General features: G+C 43.4%; 4 protein-coding genes and 1 long non-coding RNA gene across 5 annotated transcripts; 3 read left to right on the top strand and 2 right to left on the bottom strand.

The window, feature by feature from the left end:
* Nucleotides 1-816: 816 nt before the first annotated feature.
* LOC104584616 lies at nucleotides 817-5,958 on the bottom strand. The gene is made up of 3 exons (XM_024462827.1): nucleotides 5,356-5,958; nucleotides 1,823-1,943; nucleotides 817-1,703 (listed from the first exon to the last, which is right to left on the bottom strand). The coding sequence occupies exons 1-3, from the start codon at nucleotides 5,610-5,612 to the stop codon at nucleotides 1,272-1,274; spliced, it is 810 nt and encodes a 269-aa protein (XP_024318595.1). The 5' UTR covers nucleotides 5,613-5,958; the 3' UTR covers nucleotides 817-1,271.
* On the top strand, nucleotides 1,940-6,728 carry LOC106866897. Its single transcript, XR_002965985.1, has 2 exons — nucleotides 1,940-4,729; nucleotides 4,815-6,728. It is a non-coding gene; the product is annotated as an uncharacterized LOC106866897 (long non-coding RNA).
* A 518-nt stretch (nucleotides 6,729-7,246) lies between these two features.
* LOC100822680 (thioredoxin-like protein Clot) lies at nucleotides 7,247-8,151 on the top strand. The gene is made up of 2 exons (XM_014903026.2): nucleotides 7,247-7,562; nucleotides 7,672-8,151. The coding sequence occupies exons 1-2, from the start codon at nucleotides 7,415-7,417 to the stop codon at nucleotides 7,935-7,937; spliced, it is 414 nt and encodes a 137-aa protein (XP_014758512.1). The 5' UTR covers nucleotides 7,247-7,414; the 3' UTR covers nucleotides 7,938-8,151.
* Nucleotides 8,152-9,253: 1,102 nt separating this feature from the next.
* Nucleotides 9,254-15,269, bottom strand: LOC100822374 (probable magnesium transporter NIPA4). Its single transcript, XM_003577693.4, has 9 exons — nucleotides 14,968-15,269; nucleotides 13,022-13,078; nucleotides 12,159-12,249; nucleotides 11,850-12,010; nucleotides 11,631-11,758; nucleotides 11,384-11,521; nucleotides 10,680-10,772; nucleotides 10,117-10,222; nucleotides 9,254-10,034 (listed from the first exon to the last, which is right to left on the bottom strand). Exons 1-9 carry the CDS (start codon nucleotides 15,122-15,124, stop codon nucleotides 9,844-9,846), a joined length of 1,122 nt encoding a protein of 373 aa, XP_003577741.1. The 5' UTR covers nucleotides 15,125-15,269; the 3' UTR covers nucleotides 9,254-9,843.
* A 7,103-nt stretch (nucleotides 15,270-22,372) lies between these two features.
* Nucleotides 22,373-23,385, top strand: LOC100822468. Its single transcript, XM_003576159.4, has one exon. The coding sequence runs from the start codon at nucleotides 22,677-22,679 to the stop codon at nucleotides 23,127-23,129; it is 453 nt and encodes a 150-aa protein (XP_003576207.1). The 5' UTR covers nucleotides 22,373-22,676; the 3' UTR covers nucleotides 23,130-23,385.
* Nucleotides 23,386-24,493: the final 1,108 nt, after the last annotated feature.

The raw sequence follows: 24,493 nt of genomic DNA, 5'->3' as shown, positions 1-24,493 counted from the left end.
TTATTATCTGATTCATAATAAATATCTGATATTAAAATGTTTACTGCAAAATCGTACTAAGTCTGTATGTATCGATGGAAGTGGACTTTTAAAAATTAAACTTAAAAATTTGATTCAATTCCGTTTCCCGAGAGAGAAAAACAGAGCAACATCTTTCGTCTTACCCGGAGTTGGGAACGACGGAAGCCCTATCCGGCGACGGGCCAGAGGAGCAGCCGAACTCACCAAGGCTGTGCTCTTGCCGCAGAATCCATCCGTCTCGCGCACTCCTCCCTCTCCATCTGCTCGCTGGAGGGGGTGACCGTCGGGCTTGCCGCCTCGTCGCTAGCTGCATTCTCCGGGGAGAAATCGGTGAGTCCCTTTCTCCAATATCCGCCGGAGGAGCAGCGGGACTCACCTAGGCGGCGCGCTTCCGCCCAATCTATCCGCCCCACGCACTCCTCTCCCAGACGCCAGCCAACTCGGCGAGCTCTCGGCCAGTGCCCCGTGCCCGTCTCGCCGGAGGGGATGGCCGTCTGGGTTGACGCGTCGTCGCTAGCCGCATTCTTCGGAGAGAAATCGGTGAGTCCCCTTCTCAAATATCCTTGCCCAGTTCAGTCAGTTGCTCCTTTGGTGATGCCTTGCTTGAATGCAAAAAAATAAAATAAAAAATAAATAAATGAAAAGGGTAGAAATTTGGGTAAATTTCGTCATCCGAAAATCAGTTCGTAGCATTGATGGAATTCCAGACAGGCCGCAAGCCGGGCGCAGGACATTATTCCGGCGAAAATCCCAGGGAAACAGAGCAAAAATGGTACTGGCGCGTAACAGGGCTTGTTTCATAAAATGGCTACACTTCCTTTTGGAGAAAAGGCTTGAGTCCCTGCTTTATAGCATTCGTAGTAACAAGCAAAGAGGGATGTGGACAATTTGAGCAATGCAAATATTGTTTTGTACTGAAAGGAAGAAATATAGCATGTTTCCTGGGACTGGACACATGCCTATTTGCTCTTGAGGAATAGAACAGCAAAAGGTTAGGGTAGAAAAATCTCAATTACTTTCTAATTAACCAACCAACTTGACTGCTTCCTCGAGTTCCTTCTCAAGATCAGAGAGGAAAGGCCTGGCAGTCTTCTTCAATCCACAGTCGGTCCCAGCAAAAAACATGCAGCTTTCAAGGTTAGACATGATCTCAGAAGCCTTAGACAGTGACTCCACGAAATTGTGATCCTTGAATTGGGTGATGTACAGGCTGCAGCGCATCATTGACACAGCAATCTGACCACAAAGCTTCACCATCCGTAGACAGCCGGCCGTGGCCTGAGAGTTCTAGCCTTGAGCATCACCAAAATTTCACCATTTTCATTTGGAATCTTCGGACCCAAATTGTCAGAGTCATTTCCACCGACCATCAGCTTGTTACATATCACCAAAGTAAGGGATAACAACGCTTCTTGCAATTCCATCTCATCAATTTGCTCCTTGCTTGCTTGATAAGATGATTTGCTTCGGCTGCTGTGTCTGGAAAGTCGATTTTCTTCATCGTCGTCCTCTGAGGAAAATCCGCCGATTTCTTCATCATCTGCCCATGCTTTGCATTGCCTTCTCCTCATCTGTTCGGTTCTCGATGCTGATAAGATAGTCGCCCAATATTGCTTCCTTTGAGATGCTTCTGTTGGGCGCTTCCTTTTACTCATTAGTACAGGCAGTACTTTCATGAGGACCTGCAACAATAGTGTAACTTTCTGAACTTCAAATATTTGATCTCATGGTACTGTTAGAGGGAGGAAATCTAGAACTCATGTCATGCTGCTTTAGATGTTTGTAGATTTTGTAAGCTAACCTTTGACAGCAAGGATTCCTTTACATATTCCCCATCCAGTGTACAGTTAGTACACAAATTCTCCAAGATGGCCAATGCTGCTATCATGTATATGGTGTTGCTTTTAGCATCGAGTACTTCACTGAGATGATAAAAAATACTATTATATTCTCTGATGATAAACGCAGAGGTAGTTTCTGTCTTGGATAGTAATGCTAATGTTTCCCCAGATGTGACTTTAAGCTTATTCTTTCTGATGAACATGGTGGCAGGGTCTTCCTCTCCGTAACCAGTAAGGAAGATCTGCAACTGATTCTTAATGAGATATTCTTTTGTATCCACGGTGAGGTTTGTTGACAAATCCAAAGTCAGTTCTGTCAGTATCTGTATGGCTCTCGTCTGCAGTTTTTTGTTAGCTTTATTGCTGTAATCAAGAATCATCTCCAGATTGCTGATCACCTGCTTGCTAGCAGACATCTCGCGGCAAAGCCTTCTGCCAGTCCATCCCTGAGCACGGATAAGCTGGTACACCAGTCTGAATGATCCGTTCACTATATTCTCCCGTGCACTTACACTGATATCTTGGATTAATGTGTCGGAATAGATAGGTGCCATGATCTTGGGGAGTAGATCGGGGGTGGCACATATGTCCCTGCAGTTGTGTTCGTCAGACGCCAGCCTCTCAAGAATTGTCAGGCTTTGCAGAATCAACACATTCCAGCCATTTCCTCTTTCATCAGTGCAGCTGTCCCCTGCGCCTTGTTGGTCATCGCCCTCTTGACCTTTTCTCTTTTTTGCTCCTCGCTGATCTAGCTTTTTTCCACGAGAAACCAACCCTTGTTCTACAGCTGTAGACTGTTCCAACTTACTTTTAGGTAACTGATGATTTTCTCCCTGTCGGTTATTCCAATATGGCAGGGTGGTATCGAGCAGGGAGGATACACACCGTATTGCCCCAGGGTACTGTGTTAGATCGATATCCCAGGCAAGATGCGCCACAATCCTGGCGGCGCATTCAGTGATCTCTCTTTTGCTGCTTCTCCACCTCAGTGTATCGATGAGCTTCTGAATCTTTGGCCTTGATGGCAGGAGCAGTGACCTTAAATCCACCCCTTGCTTGATGAACATGTCCAGCATCCTTGCTCCTGAGAGGTAGTCTTGGACCGATTTGGAGTCCAGCAAGTCGACAGCATAGTTGACTACATTCCTACCTTTGATAGATGCAGGGTCCTGCCTGCATTTTGCTCGGGTATCAAGCAAGTAATCTTGAATTGTTATTCTGCCCCACTTCTTTGGAAAATTGCATGCTCGGCTGAGTGAAGCAACAAGGGGTGTGCCCGAAAGTTATTTGCGTACCACAAAAAAAAGAGTGCCCCTTGGCAGAGAACCAGAGAATAGAATATTTCCAGTGCCGGCATCAGGTTTGCTTGGGTACTGTCACTGTCAGTCAGTGGCGGACGCAGCGGTACGGCATGGTCCGGCGGCCGCCACACCTAAAATTTGTCCACAAACCTAATACCCAGTGGAGCTTGGTCGCCGAGGTCATGCCGAGTTCGCCGCCATCTGCGACCACATGCTCGTCCTGCGCCCTTCCTCCTCGAATGCTCGTGCTCGCCCCTAGTGGAGGCGAGGGGATAAGGCTTGTGGCCCGGCGGTGGAGAAGAGGGTTTGGCTTTGGACGCCGGCGGTGGAGGCTACTGGGTAGGCTTGGTCGTCATGGGGGGAGATGAGGGAGAAGTTTAGGCGGTGGCCAGGGGCAGCAGTTCGTTGGAGAAGAAGGTGGAGATTTTTTTGGTGGGCAATTTCGGTATGTCACAGACAAACAGGCCAGTGCGCCCTATATTTCGGGATCTCACGAGGCCTTAACAGAATGTCACAGACAAATGGTCCATAAATTATGTCAATATTTAATTTTTTGATATTGTTGAGTACAAAAGCATATACTTTGGGACGGATGGAGTATAATGTTCTACTGAGTTTGCATTGTACATGTTTTTCTCTTTGTTTAAATTCCGCCACACCTACATTTTTTTCCTGGGTCCGCTACTGCTGTCAGTGTTGCCATAATGGCGTTGCACCAGGCGCCACAGCGAGAGCCCGACACAGATGGTAGACCCAGACACGCAGAGAATCTCTAAAACTAAAACCATAGGTATGAGCCGTAGGCATAGAAGTCCAACAAACCCAAAAAAGCATGCATTAGGAATATCACGAGATCTTCTAAACAAAATGTGATGAGATTTATCGATCATCTCGTCCACTAGGATCCAAAAAATCGAGCATAATCATCTTCTCCGTGTCGCTCAAGATCCTGTGCATATGCCGTTGCAAATGAAATAGTCAGGGTTCTTGTCGCCCCACCCGTCAATGAGAATTAAGTAACATGTTCTTACATTGTACGACAAAATATACTGTGGGAATATATTGCAAATCAAATAACCAGGATCCTGCACATGCCATTGCAAAAACATGTATGCCCTCACGGAAATGCCAATCAGGCAATAAGTGCCCCTCCATCACTGCAATATACTGTGAAAATTCAAATCTGCCCAAGACCACAGCAGCAATGGTTTGACACATTGAGGCAATGTGATTTCTTGATCCGTAGCTGCACAGGGTATTTATCTAGGTGAGTTTAATGGTTCTTTTTTTAGTTATAACTTATCAGATCTTATTTGGTTATTTGCAGTTGACTTCTTTGTTCAGTGTTAGCAGGGGTTGCAACCGCATCGTGTATGTACATGTCAACAATCTTGTAGCTGCATGTACAGTGCATTTACTTGGTTGTTGTTTGACCTTCAGGTTTTAGACATATTGAATTGCAGCCATGGACTCTTCGTCGATTAAATGTGACAAGCTTTGATCACCACATACCATTATGACACCACATGAGGCCAGAGCGGTTATTTTCAAGGACATGAAAGCAAGGTATGGGACAGGCACCAAACTTGTTAATTCCTGCCCTTCCCACTATCACATTGCATTGATATGGGATGATGACGATGTTGAACAGCATGTGTTTGGTTATGGCTTGTGTTCCTGGCCAGAGTGTGACTCGATCCTTCACAATGAGATTGCAAGACTTCGCAACATGCTCCATCCTTGTTTTCTGGTGCATCTGGAGGCATAGAAACAGAGTGGTCTTTGATGGAATCCCTCCAAGCTCGTTGGCAATTCTGGACACAGTTCAAAACGAAGGAAATTGCTGGATGCAAGCAACGTTGCCGGGTCCCGATTGACAGGGTTGCGTGCTTAGACACTGCGTAATATGTTGCAAAAACTCTGGGCCGGCAAGGGCTTGTAGCTGCTATTCATCATCTCGTCTTTGATAGATGATACACCAGATTCGATTGAGAGAAATAAGTTGATGTTTGAAGTGGAAGATAAGTTGAGGCTCCTATATAGGTTGCAGCTTACATTTGCTTGATGATATTGGCATATGGAAAAAAAAAGGGGAAAGGAGCATGGAAGTTTGCAGAGATCAAGCATAGACGGTTCCAGTTAATTATCTGATAGAGAACAGAGGTAATAGCTAAGAGACACTAATCACTGACCTGGCTTCGTGTATCATGCTAATGGCAGTGAGGCACCAGAAGTCCTTCCTCCCCAGCGTGGTGACGAAGCCACCCAGCAGCACCACCGTGGACCATGTCAGCGCCAGATAGCCCAACCCCGTCACGGCCATCAGGACATATGCCTGCCAGAGCACATAGATATTCAGCGACTTCTCTTCCGGCCGCAGCCAATTCGGGCCGCCGCCGCCATTGCCATTGTTCCTCCGAGCTCGAGCTCGGACCTGACCAGCGCCCATCCTCAACAACAACAGGCAGGTCTTGCTACTGGTCTTTCAGGCTTTCAACCTATCTATCTTCTCAGGGCATCTCAGGGATGATTTTGCAATGGAATTAAGCCGGAAGGAATGGGGGCGACCAACCAGCATGGTTTTCTTTGGTCAAAGCCGGAAGGAATTAATGGGGGCGACCAATCAGCATGGTCTTTTGGGTCCCTGGAAGTCTGGGAGAAGTTTGCAATGTAGCTAGATAGCTCCTTGGCTGCTTTTATAATAAGCGGCGTGTGATACACATGGGATACGGCCTACCTTCGTCTCATCAGCCTCAGCTGCTGCATGCAAAGAAATTAAGCAGGATGCAGCTAGGATGGGACCAATCATGGTGGTCTCTTGTTGGTCACTTGCTTTACGGAGTGTTCGCTGTAAATTTTCGATAAAGAGAGCTTTATTAAAGTCACATCAAGAAGGTACATCCAAACAAAATCTGCACATGTCGACGCCGAGTATTATTATAATTAGCAAAAATTTATGCGGAGTCGGGCGGCGTGATTTGTGGTTAGCGTATGCTTTCTTTGTTAATATTCTATGCTTTCTGTCAAGTGCCTGTTCGTTTTCTATTAACTCGGTAAATTGAACATGCATACCTACGCCAACCATGTCTGGCCTCAGATCAAAAGACCATGTCTGGCCAGATCAAAAGACATGTGGACAAGGAATACTCCAAAGTGTTAGTTGGATCTTCAACCCACCTAAAAAGAAGGCTTATTGCCAGGCAAGATAATGGCGAGCTCCTGAATGAAGACCGGAGTAAGTGTATATGTGTGGCCACGTAGGCTTCTAGTCCTTTAAAAAGCCTCTTTTGGAGGAGATGATGGCGCAGCGTGCAATGTCTAGTTCGATCATGCTCCCATTTTTCACTGAAATGTCCCAATCACTATCATCTGCGGGAATTTTAGAGTCAATGTGCTCTCTCCATCCATACTTAACCCATGAGCTTTTGATGCATCTCCAAGGGAATTCTGCAGCTCTGAGCATACTGAGGCAAGTAGGAGTAGGATTAGCCTTGAGCTGTTTTAGATTGTGTGCCACAGGTTTGCAGCTTTACTAAATTAAGAATGAACACAGTTAAATTTCGCAGGAGTTGTACACCAATTTCTACATTCAACATCTGGATGGTCCAGACTGTTCCTTATCCTCTGTATGGCAGTCCATGTATGTTCAGAACAACTCCCAAGATTTTGCTAAATGATGTTGGAAGTGTTTCTGCAGACTGTATATGAGTTCTTGCCGCACATCTATTCACTACAGATGAAGTTAAAAGTATGCGTGCATCAATGCAACACAGCAAAGTGGCTAATCAATCAACAACATAAAACCCAAAAGGTGATGCTGAGATAGAGAAGCTAACCTGCAAACCGAGCTCGTGGCAAGCTTCTTGTTTTTTTTTTTTTTTTGAGAGCATCGTGGCAAGCTTCTATTCATTCCTGCGCATGTGCTCAAATTGGTAGTAGCCTTGAGCTCAGCCAGCCCAAATCCATTCCTGCGCATGCGCCGACGTTAAGCCACAATGGGGCCTGTTGCTAGGCCCAGCGGATCGAGGCCCAAAATCCACATGAGAAAAGAACCGGAGTCCGGCCTTCTGGGTCGCGTAAACGGCACGCACGCCTGTGTTGAAGTCCTTCGAGGAGAATTCGGAGAAATCATCGCGGCACGCCGCCCCATAAAGCCGGCCAGCCAGCCGCCTTCTTCCTTCCGCTCGACTTCTTCCCCTTCGTCTCCAAGCTCCAATCTGCCGCTAAGAGCCCTCCGTCGGAAAGAGAGAGATGACGGTGGAGAAGGTGGACGCGACCGTCGCCGACTTGGAGAGCCACCTGGAGAAGCTCTCCGCCGCCGCCGCCGACGGCAAGCTGAAGCTGCTGCTCTTCCTCGCCGACCGCGAGTCCCCCTCCTCCTCCCTCACCTGGTGCCCCGGTAGATAACAGCAACCCACCATCTTCTTCTGCATCCCAATATCAAATCAAAACCGCCCGCTCTCCTTGATTTTGCATCTGACGCCGGCGGATTTCTATGTGAGGTGCAGACTGCAACGTGGCGGAGCCGCTGATCTACTCCAAGCTGGAGGCGCTGGGCAAGGACGTGCTGCTGCTGCGGGCCTTCGTCGGCGACAAGCCCACCTGGAGGGACCCGGCGCACCCGTGGCGGGCGGACCCGCGGTTCGCGCTCAGCGGCGTGCCGACGCTCCTGCGCTGGGAGAAGGGCGCCGCCTCCGCGGGGCGGCTCGGCGACGAGGAGGCCCAGGTCGCGGACAAGGTCGACGCCTTCCTCTCTGCCGCCGCCGGCAATTGACTTGACGGCTGCTTCTTCAGGGAAATGCTTGATTTGGGTGGCGTTAATTCGCTGGTTATGACTTGGGTTATGTGTTAAATCTTGCTTTTTCTCGTACTATGCATGCTGGACAAATAAAACAACATGGCCCCTTTGTAAACCTAATGCAATACCATAGTAACTGTTTTCATACATTGGTAATATCAGCAGTTACATGGTTCAGCAGCTCCTGCAATTCTATGATTCTATCTTCATTCTTCTCAGGGCAGTGCAGTGCCTGCCTGGGAGATGCATATATATTGACTCGCTGCTTTGTAACAAGCGGCGAGTGATCCGGCCTGCGCCTCACCCACCTCGTCTCCTGCTTGCACAGAAATTACATAAGCAGGATGCAGCTTTTTTAAGGATGGGATCAATCATGGTCTTGGACTCTTTGGTCACTGCAAGATTACTTAGCACCATATATGGTTCTTTCCTTTATGGGGCAATATTCCTATAATTAGCAAAACTTTATGGCCGGCGTGATTTCTAGTGAATATTGTATGCTTTCTTGCTAGTATTTCCGTTGGAAATGCTCTGTTGTACCGACCTCGGCAAGACAATACAACCTGACGTGAGCTTCCCAGGACATTGCTCATTTCAGACAGTGACTTGAGGGGGTGCAATTATACCAGGGAGAGCTTGCCAAATATCCCAGTTACTGAGTTACGCCTAGTTTTTGTGAAAAAAAATTAAACTTCAAAAATACATTCTACCAGTTATACTACCTAGTTTCTATACCTTGTGTAACTGGTAGGTAGTCACTCATCCACACATGACTGGCACAATCTATCGTTAGCATATTTACATGGAACTTTTCTTAACACAGCTTTCCCCTTAGATCCATTAATCCATCACAGGAGTCATCGAGCTAAATTTTGCAGAAAGCATTGTTGGTGCTTAAGCTTGCCAAAGCAGAGTCTGCAAAGGTACAGTAGTGAGAACCTGGTAGGGAGTAACAATCATGGAAAGGTAAAGAATGTGCAATTGCAAAGAGAAGGGACAACACCAGGTAAAAAGTCCAAAGCGGAATGCGTTTATTAACCTTTTGCCTTTTCTAGATGACAATAGTACCGGAATATTTGAGACGACTCTACGTGACTATGTACTACTTGCACAACCATTTCTATTTCTTTCTGCAATTGAATCATCATGCGCAATGTCCTGCAAACATACAAAGTATGGCAAACGCATGCACTGAAAAAAAAACTTGTAAATCATCATGCACGGTTGTTGGTTGATTTAGTCAAATTCAATTTCCCAGCGAATTGCAATTTTTAAATCAAGGATAACAAAAATTAGCATATTGAGACAGCAACAATCATCAACAAATATTTACAATGACATGAGAATTCAGTTCATCAACTGTTTACAAAACAGTATGAATTGATACTTACACAGACAACAGTTACCGGCCACCTAATTGGGCAGCAATTTATGAGGTAGGTACATGTAAAAAAAATGAAGCTTTTCATGTTTCTATAAAACACCGGCCTTCCTAGAAAATCAGATGAGCTCAAATATTGCAGCGTAACTGCATGACTGACTAAAACTTCAAAAAAAAAAGTGTAGCAATGATGCCATTGTGTGTCCACTTCATCCAGTTTTCCAGAACTGCTATTCCTGAATACCAGTCACTTAAGTGGCCTGATGGTTCAGATCATAGATGGGTTAAAGCCTTGAACTCCTTAAGTGACTTGAATATGGCTCTTTGTAAGCGATGTAACCATCATCCAGAAAGGGGCAAGAATAATATGAACTTATAATTCCCATAACCACATTCTATCCAACAGCATAGATGGGTTAAAGCCTTGAACTCCTTTAGTTCCTCATCAACCAATCCCCTGTCTGATACTGTGTGCGGCAACATTGCAAGAAGGACTATTTATCAGGCCATATTCAAGTCTTTGTATCTAGGAGGAAACTCTTCCATCAGGTAGTGATTTTCAGCCTTGGGAAGTGACAATGGCAAGGTCTCATCATCCACAGAATCTTGATATTTTAATGGAAGAACCTCGATAGCGAACCCACCCTGACTAGCACGCTTTGCGCGTCTTGTGGACAAAGTTGGCCCGGTACCTATTTAGGACAAAATCCCATTAGACATAATGAGATTGTGTTTCTAATGAAGATGCAGAAAATGGCTAAACTCATGACATACTATCATTCATGTCCTTTGTCTTGTGAAGGAGAAATGTTCCAGACAGGATGGTCACAAAACCACACATCTCAGTGGCAATTTGTGTTGGATTTTGCCGATCCCAATCCTGCATGTCAAAAAGGTTTACCTTGCATGTTTTAGGCATTTTTCTTCTCGAAAGTAACAGCACAAAGAACAAATAAGGTACATTGACAAAGATAGGCACAGACTGTGATGCATCTATAATAATTACAGCAGCATTGCTCAGTAAATGAGTAAGCAAATAGAACTTGCAGGATTCAACTTTCATATAGTATGCACAGTTAAATGTCATAACGGTCCAGATTACGAAGGGTCATGTGCCTTGCAATCAGGAAGGCCATTATCCTAAACTGCAGTTATATCGTCAGAGCTATTTTCTTGTAAACCTCCAGATAGACAGTGAACACAAATTAATAGCAGAACAAGACATAAAGATAGAATCACAGCAAGCCAGTAGCAATGTTGATAACATTGTTGCACTAAGGAAGTTCAGTTGACAATGGGTGTACATTATTCATCATGAAAACAATGCAAAATGTTACCTTGAACATTATCACACTGGCTATTATTGTTAGTGAAGTAAACATCACGTAATATATTGGTGACACAACTGCTGTATTAAACGTGTCCAGTGCCTGCAATTTACAGATGAAAAATATATGTTGTTGTTAACAAAAACACACAATTGGCTTTATGGAAGGCCTAGCTTAATAGAAAGAACCACAAATGGCACTTGAGAAACATATAATGCTGAAAAGCTGTGTATGCTCCCTTCACCTCGTAAACACTAACGAAGATTGCAAGGACCCATAATATTATATGCATTACACAAGTTGTCTCTTGTGCTAACAACTTCAGTACATATTTAGGGAAATCACATCCGAAAGGTAATATGTCAATTTCTTTATGAGGATCAAATGATACATCTAGTTTCGATTATTCTACTTTATGAGCCAATGAGACTTCCATATGACAGGAAAATGTGAGGTGATGAAGTGCTGATATTACTGTGGCACCCTTTGGCACAAAAGTTGCATGCGAAATCGTTATTGAGAAAGACTGGAAACAGTAATCCATAGTCTCTTGGGTGATGTGGTGACCGACATGCTTATCATGGACTGTTCAGTCTGCATGTAACAGAAAACAGGAAACACTTTTGTTCCCTCCATGTTTCCTATCCAGATTGATTTACCAATGCACAACTCTAAGGCACCAAAAGTAATAACACAAAAATCAAAACATTTACCTTGTTTAGATAGTTAAGCTGTGTGCTTACACAAGTGGCTACAATTAGAGCAAAAGCCCAGGTCTGAGGATAGAATAATTGGTTCACTCCTGAGAATGTTAACTTCAGTGCGATTCCAAGAGCTTTTACGCTCATAACCTGTTAGATTCTCACTATCAGATGGAAGATGGGACTTGCTTAAAATAGTAGTAGAGAAATGTCAAAATGAATTGCTAGAGCCGAAAGTTATCTCTTTGGAGAGGCATACAGTGAGAGATCCTAGAAGAGAACAGACTCCAATGTACACCATGATGTTTGTTTGTCCATGTTGAGGTACAACGAAATATATAAGCACCAAAGCTGCTACAACTACTATAGCAGCATATGTAAGAAATGCTGAGAGAACAAGGAAAACAACAATGAATCAATCTGGCAGATGAAAAAGAAATAAAGCTAATGATGATCACTAAGTTTCAGTAGTAATTACCTGGTTCAGTTGCAAGATCCCAAACTTCCCTTACGGAATCTATATCACGCTCCTGTGGAGCATGGAGTGCAATTGTGATTGATCCAACTACACACAGAATACAACCAAGTATACCAAAGGTGTGCAGTTTCTCCTGTAGAATGGAATGAGCAAGTGCAGCACTGCAGACATTTAGAATGGACTGTGATTTTAGTTTAATAAATATCAAGATAAAGAAAACTGCTTAAGAGTTTATGTGATTTTAGTTTACTAAATATCAAGATAAAGAAAACTGCTTAAGAGTTTACCATGGAATTATTATGACTGTACCTGATGATTATACTGAGGGCGCCAAGAGGAGTGACAAGAATAGCAGGAGCAAATGCATAAGCAGCAAAATTAGCAATTTCCCCCACGATCACTGTTCATAGGAGACAATGTGAGTGAACACAAGTCAAGTTTTTATCCTTTGAAAAGCATTACTAACATATTTTCCTAGAAATAACGAGGGAGAAACTTTGCTAGCATCAAAGACGAACTTAGAAAACTTGTAAAATTCAGGAGTCAAACTTTGTCCACTTCCAATCAATAAATTTTGACACGGCATTTTGGAGACAAAATAGATTCAAGAAATAATTGGAAATAATTGGACCTATATTTCCTAATGACAAACAGAAGTAAGGGATGCTCATATTGAAGTATCACATTCAGATGAAAGAAATTCATTTGCTCTCTCCTGCTATTTTTCATGGCCCAAATTGATCTAAATATCCTTCTATAACATCTGGTCAACCCTATAAAAAAATGTTTTTTCGCTAACCTCACTTCTTTAGCAATTACAGTTTGTTAGTTTGTCCTAACATACACTACCAACATAAATCTCAACTCTTGACATGTAATCATCTTCTTCATGTACAAGCTTCCTTTGGTAAATGTGTATCAAGCCTAACGTGAGGTGACAGGGTGACAGCCGTGAAAAATCTCATCATGGTCACTTGATCAGAAGGACATTTAACAATATAAGAAATAGAAGTGAGAAAATGATCAAACATAACATGCTATATCTAAGAAGGGACATCACCAGCAATATCCATTTGTAGAAATACTGCGCATATGTGTGGATAAAGCAAAGAAAGGATCAAGAGATTATAAAAAGTAAACAGCGGTACTGTTAAATTGAATGAAAGTCTTACTTGAAATCATGCCTATCCACCAAAGTGGCTCCATCAAGTAAGAAAATCCTCCATATCCTGTTTAATGTAAATAAAAAATCTTATTATATTGTGCACTAAGAATTGTAGAAAGTGCAAGCACAGAATTTATGAAGGGTATAGGTGCATTGGTCGGACTTCAAGGTAACTAAAATGAAATCACCAGAAGACTTTGTCGTAGGGAACAACAAAACTCTTCATGTTTAATAGCTGATGCCTAATGGTAAGCTGGTGAATTGGTCATTATCCATTGCTACTTTCAGGGTGTAAGAAAAGCAGCTAATTAGATTAGTATTTCAGTAGACAAGAAAGTTGTGGTAAAAATCAGGATACATACATATAACTCTTACTCATAACCATACCAACGGTCTTAAATATGGTTACTGTATATTTCTGTATAACCTGTGTTACAGAAAGAAACATTTTTCATGTAAGTTTATTTCAAATAATGTTTACAAAAGTCCCAAATGATTTATTTAAGATGTCCAACCTCCCAACTATAGGTATAGCAACAAAAAATAAGCACAATCGGAATTGAAATTTATATTTTGTATCCACTTATAAATAACATATGAACATACAAGTAAAATAAAAACTAAGCACAATGACCTTAGAAATATGCGATGATAACAAGATTTTTCATTTTTTGTTTTGACTCCAAAGTTAAGAAAATATATACAGCTGAAGCCTTTTGACTCTCCTGAAATATATTGACTAAACTAAACCAGTTTAATTAAAAAATGAATAATAAAACTAAATAGCATATTCCATCGTGCAGATAAAGCTCAGTTAGCATATTCCCAGAAAAACACGACCGATCCAAAACAAAAGTGCCCCCACCATCTGCCTCAAATTGTGGTTCCCACTAAAGAAACCTGGAATCACCATCTGAAGCTTATGTAATATTGCTACCATTGGAACAAACATCAAGATTGCGAGAACGATTTAACTTCATCCTTGAAAAGGGCGTGTTTCAGTCATGATCAGATAGTTCTGATTGCGAAGAGACATCAGAAGGATGGACGTTAGAATTGGAGCCAAACTTTTCTATCCAAATAGTGATCCTGCCACCGGACCACCCAGACTGATCCATAAGAATCGCAATGGAAGACAATTGCAAAAGGCCAAACATCTAAGCCCAAAATACCACTTTCCCAGGCTCACTAAGCTCAATTCCAATGAGAACTCACGACAAGAAACAAATAGCCATTGCAGACGTAATATTGTAAAACAAAGTAAAGCGCTTTCGAGTCAACTAAAAGTACTAATGGAACATCATTGACTCGATCTTGACTACTTTCGCGTTAAAACGGCCCAGCGGACGGAGCTTAAAACTTTCGACCACGGCACCAAGTCATTGCAATCATTTTTTACAAGGCAGAAAGAGAAGCGAATCAGGCCATCCAACTGCAACGGAAACAGGAGCCTCCGCGCTGGCCTAAGCTGGACTTCACACGCGGCCAAATCCAAATCAACAGCGGAAAACGCGTCTCCGTGGCCGAAATTTTAATCCTTTCTCCACCGTCAGCTCGACGACTACTCAGGCTCTGACCAACCAGATCAAGAAAAAGCTTCCGAGAAGTTGCAAAATATAATACTCCAGTAAGCAACAACCACAGCTCCAGTAATTTATTTGACTTCATTAGACCGCCAGCCAATCTACCGGGCACGAGCTACTTTTTTACCACGAACAAGCAGCAGATCCCAGCCACCAACCAAAACCAGGAACAGCCACGAAAAAGGCAAACCCCGCCTCGATTCCGCTACCCACTGCTCCTCCAAATCAGCGTAACCGACGGAACCATACTCGAGCCCTTCGCCGACCAACCAGCCCACCAACCCAGGGGGGAGATCCAAAGATTCCAAACGCCAGAAGACGCAGATTAAGCAAGGCAGCCGCCGGAGAACGGGAGGAGCACAGAACTCACCCGCGCGGACGCCGGAGTCGGCGGCCCTCCTGAGCCCCATCTTCTTGACGATGAAGCTGGCGCCGATGAAGGCGCTGGACGACACCGCGAGGACCAGGCCCTTGGCGTTGTCCATCGACATGCCCCCGAGCCCCGCCGCAGACGCCGGCGCCGCCATCGCCCGCCAACCCCTTCGCTCGCGTGTCTCCGCGCCCGCCGACAACGGCTCCGCCTAGGCGCCTACGCCGCCGCCGCCGACACCGACATGGGGGGAGCGGAGGAGGAGAAGGAGGAGGAGAAGAGGGGGAGAAATTGGAAGCGGGAGGGAAAAGGCCAAGGCGGAGGAACAAGTGGGAATTTTAACGGGAGGGGGAGAGATCTTTTGCGCCGGGGCCCTCAAGGAATCCTTTATTTGCGTGTTATCCTTCGGTTTGGAGTGCTGTCAATTAATTTGATTTAGGGAGAGCTTTAGCCTCCTTTGGTTGGTCTAGCTGGAACCTGAGCTAAGACTGGTTTAGTGGTTATTATCCAATCAGATCCTCAATTTTGCTCATTCCACTATGTTATGAGCAAGGTTTTTTTTGCATTTTTTTACTCCGTGAAAGCTGACAAAGAAACAGCTATGCTTGAGGGGCTACCAAAGGACCCTTGAATTCTGACGTTTCTATGTTGTTTGGAAGGTCCCGAGTTTTTTTGTTCTTTTTGTTGGAGTGGAACTAGCTCAACTCCGTTGTTTGGGCTTTACTTATTTTAGTTGGATAGCAATGTCTTTCGGCGAAAAAATAACTCAATCCAAACTAATAGAAATAGCACGACTATATTATTTTTCATCGACACAGATTGCGTCTAAAGAGAGAATGCTAATAATTGAATAAGAACGTGTTTCTAATTTGATGCAAAGACTCGCCATAAATTTTCCAAATCTGTTCTTGGTACCTTTATTTTTGGTTGTTTATATGGGTGCTTTACTTTTTTTTATGCAATTGGTAGGCTAGTGTATTCATTTCCATAATATATCAAGGTTAGTACGTTCTATGTCAATGTGTGATTTTGTGAAGTCCTTTCATAACATTTTTACTTACCATAAAAGGTAACACAACACAAACATACGAGGGCTTTCAAGATTGATTGGAAAGTTCGACAACCTCTTTTTTTAGTGCGTAAAGCGTATCTCCTAGTTCAATTAACCATGGAAAAACAACCTTATGATCTAGAGAAATTGGCGATTAATACTAGCCAACGGGAGCAGTGCACATGCATGGCAAATTGAGTACATGTCTCCTCCTACAAATCACTGTCCGCACACATCAACCGAAACTCGTGGCCAATGGGTTACATGCAGGAGTAATCGCCAGCAACAGGTTGGACGCAGAGACTTTCGAGTGAGGTTTACCAATGCTCTTATCCCAATGTAGCCACAGACAACAATGAGAACACGTTTTTTTACACACGGGCAATCGAAAGGAAGCAAGCATCATTTCCCAATTACGGCACACGAAAAGGAATCACGAGCAACGAATATTTTTTTTTTAAGAAACAAAACTTCAAATAATTACAAACCCTGAGGTCCGACGCGCAAAACTCCCCCCGGAGACGCCAGTCGACTTGGGGAAAAAACCCGGTCTCTTCGGCCACGCCGCACAGCTTTCATACGCGCGGACCATAGGATCGGCCGTCCACTTCTAAAATCCGACGGCTGATGGTCCTTCCGGTGCATGGACCGGGCCTACGCAGCTTTTGCGGCCTCCCTCGCCGTGTGGGGACGGCTTTGGCTGGGGGCGGGGAGCACGTGGACTGGAAGTCTGGAAGGGAAGAGAGAGAGAGAGAGAGAAAAAGTACCGTTCGCCACGCTGGCTTCTGCTTCCACTCCTTGACTTCTCTTTCTCTCCCCCGTGCTGCTGCTGCCTGTAGCCTGTAGCTGGGCTGGACGGACTCTTCGACCAGCCTCTTCGCTCATTTTCCTTCTTTCTTTTTCCGGGACAGCTATTTGCTTGCCAGGTAAAGTATTTTTGGAGTTCCAGCGCGGGGGAGAAGGGCTCTGGTTTTGGAACTGGGTCTGTTCCTGCTACAAATTCCAGGTTTCGAAATTTAGTTCTCAAGATTTCAGAAAAGGGAGGAAGAGAAATATGTCACCTCCCTTCTTTTCTTTTCTTTTTTTCCGTTAGCAGGTTTGGATAACGTTTAGTTCTATCTGGCCAAAACTGTTGCTGTTAAAGACTATGTTTTTTGTGTGTGTGATGATGGGGACATGCGTAGTGGATTTTCTTTTTGTTTGAAGAAATGTCATCACGTCGTGGTTAACAGTCATCAGGTCGACATGCTTGGTGTAGCCGATGGATAATTAAACAGTATTGCTACCGGATCAAAACCTAAGAGAAAAAAGTGTACGGTGGGAATCAGAGCTTGGTCAAAAATCTATCAGCCTAGTTTATAGGTGACAGCTGAATGCTTTAATTTTCTGAATGGGCTAAATGCTTTTCAAAGCATATCCTAAAGGAACTTGTGTTTATTTCAATCTTTTTTTTATTTTAATCTTAATTAGAGAAGGGGCAACGACCATTACTTTTTCCAATCGACAATTGAAAAAAAATATATACTACTCCTATAATGATACCATTGACTGCCATCTCCGTATACGCTGACAACACCATGTCTTAAAGGATACTAATATATGGTTTTTTTAGTCCCCAAAGGACTAAAGAAATCTAGTGGCATTTGTGCCTCTAAATATCTAAGGGAGGATGCACATATAGTGGAGTGCGGACCTTCAAATTGCAAGAAGAATTGCTTGTTTTCTCTAGGAAATTTCTCTAATTCTTCGAATTTATACTTTTCTTATAGTGCCTCCACAAATGAAAAAAAAAGCAGGACCCGTCCCTGTAATTTCATATGACACCTCTATTACTTTCCAGGCATGTAGCACAGTGCTCTTGCTCAGCTGATGATTTTATCCGCATAGTTTTTTCCCTTCTTTTTCGGATGCATGATATTATATATACTTGGCCTCTTATAACCAATCATTATTCGATGATGGTAGGGGACGAGTCACCTTAATTAATTAGTAGAACTAGTATCTGGTTACAGAGAAGTTTTTCTACTTTAGTTAATTTGGGGACCAGCACGTTATTTTGTACTAGCACTAGAATTTTGGCTTTGGGGACTTGTTGCTAGAAGTTCCAAAAGAACTTGGCATTGCTGGAACTCAAAAGGTGCGCTCTAAATTTTTAAAAAACACTACATTTTGAATATTCGAAGTCTTAGTGCTTTCCATGTCTGAAATTAAGAATCACACCATGCAGTAAACTCCAAGGGATTGGAAGAGCAGCTACCTTTACAATCATTTGCCTTGCTAGGCTACCTGGATCAATGTTAATTAAATTACCAAAAACACTGGGTAGCTAGCACCATCCATGGTATGCAACAGCTAGCATTATTTTGCTGCCATTGACCTGGATCCCTGGCCAACCGTTCCTTTTTGGAGGAGTGAACATGCCATGGGACCCAAATGAGCCCTCATTCAACAATTAATTAGTGCATAGCCACCTAATGCGTTTTACTAACTAGATATAGACCACTAGCCCATGTGGTCAATTTGGGACAAATCATTTGTGCGAGGCAAGAGGTGTCTATATTTATCTTCGTTGCCTTTCACCTTTTCCAGCAAACCTTCTCCATCTTCGTTTTTCTTTTCCAGAATTTTCCAGAATTTAGCAGCAGCAGCAAATCCAGTTGCCAGGATTCTTTCTGGGGATGAAGATGTCACGGGAGAGAAAGATGGTGTAGCTTTTTCCTGTGGAGCCAAAAGATGGATGGGAACTGTGCATCCATCCATGCATGGGTCACCTCAAAAATATCCAAACCTGGAAATGACTCCCAGAAAGAGAAAGTAAGAATAAAATAAAGAGTAGAAATGTAAGCACGAGCTTTTTAAGACTACATTTTTCAAAGGGTGTTAAGATAAATTCTGAAGGTAAGCTAAGATTGTTGGCGACGCGTAATCCGTCCATGACAGTGGCGAATTTTTTTACATGCTATGAAAGTTCAACTTGAGTACATTTAACAGGGGAAGACATGAGTTGCTGGGCTGCTAATTGGTGACCCCTTTCTTCTTGGCCCGGACTACACACCGCGACTTTTTTTTTACATACTTCGGGATTTTTCTCCTTGGCCCAGACTACACACCGTGACTTTTTGTTTACATCCATCGGGATTTTTTGTTGACATGGGACATATTTATTTTGGGACGGAGTGAGCATTATATTTTCAAATGTAGTGTATGATCAAATTTGTCCAAAAACCCTGTAAAAAGACTTCCTTTGTAAGCTAATCTAATTTCAATTTCCTGTGGCAAATTAGTTATTCGTGCTGTCAGAAGCAAAGCAATCCCTACGGACACGGACACGTACATTGTCCTGTACTACCGTAGTGTACTGTACTGCGCCCTGTTCGTGTCCGTCGCTGTCCACGGGACCAGCCGTGCTGTGGGCCTGCATCTGCTGGGCCTGCCATGCCACACACTTGGACAAAGGCCTCATGCAGCATTACAGTTGTCCGTTTCCTCTTTTTTGTTTCTTTGTTTTTCTTTCTCATTGAGCAGACCCCTGCCACTCTTTGCCCTGTGGCCTAGTCATACTGTGACCAAAAGGATGATAGTAACAAGAGAGAAGATTCCCCACCGGAAATACACAAATATCATCTCCCTCGTCTACATATGATATTTTTTTGAGTAAAAAGCTGGTGGCATAAAAGTAGCGATAAGACAAAACTTAGAGATATCTGTCGGTCCCCATTAACTTGGTGATGAGTGCATTCTTCTATTTGCATTCTTGTCGAAATATTACATGTATTCAGACTTTTTTAGAAATAAGTACATTCATTTTTGGGCAATTTAATTTTAAGATAAGAATTAAAAGAGAAGGAGTATAGATTAATCTAGGCATCGCCAGTCGGGCCCGATTCAACAACCTAGAGCCAGGCTTGGTTCCAGCTTTCTTCACAACCATAAACCAAGCTGGGGCTCTAGTTTTCTACCCCAAACCCAGCCTCATAGCTTGAAATGGAAAAATATTAATTTTAGAAAATATAGGCATAGCCCCGAAAGAAATCAATTTGATATTTTTACTGCATTTTCATTATTTTTTTACGGATGCTTGGCATTTTGTTGTCGGACTTCATGGAGACCAGCCCAAAACCCGGTCCAGGGTATGGACATGTCTAACATTAACATAGATGACATCTCACATGGTATTCTGGAAAAAGGAAAACAAAGGAAAATATGTCTCATATGGTGCAGCGGAGATCATAAAAACATGGTTATCCATTGCATGCATGGGCCAACCCTAATAAAGCAACAGCATCAATTAAAGCCTTGCATATTTTGCACATATATCTAGCCAGCCACACTGGTCCATGTTTAGGGCTTGCTTTCTTGCTTGAAAGTGAAGCCTTGTTTCTTCTTTCAAAAGAAACTCGGCAATTTGAAGTGCTCATCGAGGAATCTCCTATCATTGGATCCAGTGTGGTCTCCATAAAGTTGAGCCAATCCATAATCAGATTAGGTAGCTCCCACTAAGTTGCCAGGGCTATTCTTGTTTGGAAAGAAAATGCTAATTTGCAAGAAAGGGGATTAATTAAGCTCATGATTCACATGAGGTGTTCACACGAGAAAATATCCTTTCCTCGTGGTATTAGCTTCGGTGCTCCCACTCTTTAGAACATGACGTAGACAGCCGAATGGAAAGAAGACAACTCCTCTACAGCCCACTGCACCCATAGAATTGCGCGGGAGCCAAATCCTATTGAAAACACAGAATAGTGTGCCATCTTTTCCCCCCTTGTCTAGTTTTTTACATCCTTGTTTCTCTGGTTGAAGTCAAGATTTTTTTATATGTTTTAGTTTCCCACTTACTATTTCATTTTCTACAAAATTGGGTATGATTTAAATTGAGTACATATTTTGTTTAGATACCCTGCAATGCATGCATATCCCTACATACCAGAATCCACATGACACAGACTAGCATGATATGTAGCATGTCATGCCACCATGTCCTAACAAACTAGAATCTTAAGAAAGACAATTCAGATCCAGCCAAACTGAAATTTGTTGCATGCATCACAAGACATTTCCTTTCGTCCATTCATTCAGCCACCCTTTTTCTCCTCTTATTGTGACTATCAACACAGGACACTTCATTCAGTCTCCTTTACTCTTTTACCAGAAAAGACTCCCATCTTTCCAAGCAACATCACATCTTTAACGGAAAGCCATCACATGAGAGGCAGCTCTGCCTGCCTGCCTGCATCATCTGCTTTCTCTCCATTCATCCAAAACCAAATATTCAGATACTATTCCTGTGTATGCTTCCCTTGCCTTTGCTTTTCAGTCACCCTAGCCATAGAACACCAGTATAACCGGCTTTTTTTCCTTGTTCACCTCTGCATGCATGTGAAATTGGTTGGTTCAGGATCTTGCTGCAGTTTCTGTTAGCTAGGACGGTCAGATCCATGGACATTCTTTCTTTTGGTTTCGGGTGCATTTCTACCTACAACCTACACAGCCTTGCCTATGAACTTTGCCTTTCTGATAAATGCTTTGGTACTTGCTTAATTCCTTTTTAGGGGCTTCTTGGAAACATGATATTTGTTGGAAAAGTTTTGATATTCTAAGTCAATTTTTTGAAGTCAAAATTGACTAATTAAATACTGAAACTTCACTATGAAATACATGCACCTCTTTCGGATAAGCAAACAACACATTTGGCCTCTACTCGGCATTTCACTTACAAATGGGCCATGGGGCGGAAGCAGGCACCCCCTTCAGCCCGGGCAACAACATGGGGCGTGAAGATATTTCTTTGCTAAATGGCATTGCCAACGGTCAACATTTTTTCGGTCTAAAACATCTAAATTGGACGATTCGAAGAAAATTATCTGTTATTGACAGATGAGAGACGAAGTTTTCATGGTTTTAGGGTGAGTTTGGCATTGAAGTGAATTATGATAATCCAGTTTTTCCAACCAGCTTTTTGCTATTTTTATGTTTGTTTAACCAACTTTTTTCTGGTTTTGTGTGTATTTTTTCAAAGCATATTATAAAATAAGTTCAGACCAGCATAGTTCAACAATGACAAACTAAATCTTAGAGTAAAGGGATCAAAATTAGACTTCCGTTACAGTCGAAGGACTGAAAATGTACCTTTATTTCTCATTTTTATATAAAGTATAACAAAAATGAACATGTACTTAGCAACAAAATGAAATGGAGATCCACGCTAATTGCGCACGAGCTCGTTAATTAAGACCCACCCAAGGTCCTGACAAGAAACAATTGCCCAACAGACACCATATCATCACTGCATCATTATTTCCCATCCATCCATGCACTGATGTACATGTGATCCAGCTTCCAGCATCCATCCATCCTCTGGAAGATTTATTAGGGAAACTATACAAACCTATTCCAAGGCAGGCCAGCAAGCACAGTTCATCAATGCAGAGTTGGAGGTAGACGAGGATGTTGTACCCTCCACGAAAGTGAAAACTACACACAGTACACTGTATTCCATACGAATGGCAGCCGTTCTTGCACGCCATTCGTGTATGTGTATATATATATAAGAACAGAGTACTGCTAGTAGTATAGACACATAGATGCCCCTGCAGCTTCAAAACTGCAGTCTTGCAAGGCATAGCTTAAGAGCAATCTTAATCAGCTAGTGCCAGTAACCATGGAGGGCTTCTCTTTCCCTTCCCCCACCGCCGCCGTCCAAGGTTCAGCTGCGCCGCCGTTCCCGCCGCCATGGTTCCTCGCCGCCGTCGCCGAAGTAGAAGCCGAACACGGCGGCGGCGGCGGGGGAGAGGAGAAGATGGACATGCTGTGGGAGGACTTCAACGAGGAGCTGGCTTGCGCGGCGCCGGTGTGCCCCCTGAGCCCGCTGCACGGCGATGGCGGCGGCGGCGGGCTGATGACCATGGCGATGATGAAGGACGCCGCGTGGCTCGACAGCGACAGCGACGGTGATGTCGGCGGTGGTCCGGCGGGGAAGCTCCGGCGGCGGCGGCACTACATGGTGGTCAGGCGCCGGAGGTGGAGCCTGGTTCTGATGCTCAGGCTGCTCAAGAAGCTCTTCCTGGCCAAGAAATCCAGGACTAGCCACAGCCAGAGGACTGCGCCTCTCTGATTTCAGCATTCAGACGTACAGAAGATCAGTTGAAGCTCCAGCAATTCGCAGGCGTGTTGTTAATAAGTATACTTAACTAGTATGTGTGTATTAGTGTATATCTGATATACTCCATATATTATCTTTGTTTGTTGCTTCTCTCACAAAGAGAGATAGATAACCCAGGGGGTTCTTTTTTGCTGAAGAGTGTGTTCTTCTCTTTATCTTGGAATCAGTATATTCTCAATTACAAATAAGTTCCATTTTCCTTCCAATAGTTCAGTTTCTCTCTGAATCATCTAAATTTTGGTTTTGGGTCTACTGAATTACATATTCATCGGCAACAATATGCTGACAGAGTTACTAGATCATAATTCCATATGAAAATTGCTTCGATGTCACCTCTTCCAGTCGAAAACCAATTGTCATTTTAGAAAGCGTTCAATCAAGCTCAGCATTTGTGTTGTTAATATTAGGAGTTTGGGACTACCAAAGAATTACCACATGCTCCCCTCTTGGCAGTTGTGTTGTCAGTATTGGGACTAGCTACCAAAATCAAAGAGAAAAAAACATGCTTTGCAATTGTGTTGTTTAGCATTAATTGGGATCACACTGGCGACAAGGTTGTCACCTCAGCTGTGACCAACCTCGTAGATGCACATGCTTCCCCAATCACCATCACAAACCTACCGAAATGAAGCAGCCATTCAATGCCAAAGGTGCCAAAGAAATTTCATTTCTGCTGGTGACCTCCTTAACCAACATCTCCAGGTCTCCAGCTTCATAAATGGTGAACACTACACTCACATCATTCAGGCCAGTTAAATTTATTACTGAAGCTTAATTCATTCATTAGCTGATGCATCAGTTTATAACTTTATTAATCTTGCTTTACGTGCTAATCAAATCATCATATTGTCCTGGCTCACTGAAATGTTGCTATTACTTTCCTAACACTATTACTAATCATTAGTACAGACGACCCTAGAAAAGTCTTCTGACTAGGACCTTGTGGGGTGAGATTTCTCCACTGCTGAATGGACCATCAGGAAAAACCGAGGCCTGAGACCGTGCGAGGCGGTGACACGTGGTGCGTCACCATCGGTTGTCGCAGATTGGTACATCCATGTTTATTTAACTGACAAAGTGAAGCAACCTGCAGCCCGGTTGGTTTCCAGCAGAGTGAGCAGCAGGAATTGGTTGTATATGTGCTCTTGTATACACTGTCAGGTTTGGTCTCCACCAATCTGCACTTGTTTGTTTGTTGGTGTATCCTTCCTACATTATCAGATCATAAGCTTTTCTTCTTCCTCCTTTTTTTTGCGACAGTTCGCCGCAAACACACGCGTGGCGCGCTCTGAAGCGTACAGATGCTAGGATTAGAT

This window comes from Brachypodium distachyon, chromosome 4 (assembly GCF_000005505.3).
Source record: "Brachypodium distachyon strain Bd21 chromosome 4, Brachypodium_distachyon_v3.0, whole genome shotgun sequence".
Classification (NCBI taxonomy): Eukaryota; Viridiplantae; Streptophyta; class Magnoliopsida; order Poales; family Poaceae; genus Brachypodium; species Brachypodium distachyon.
This window is presented reverse-complemented; position numbering and strand designations above follow the sequence as displayed.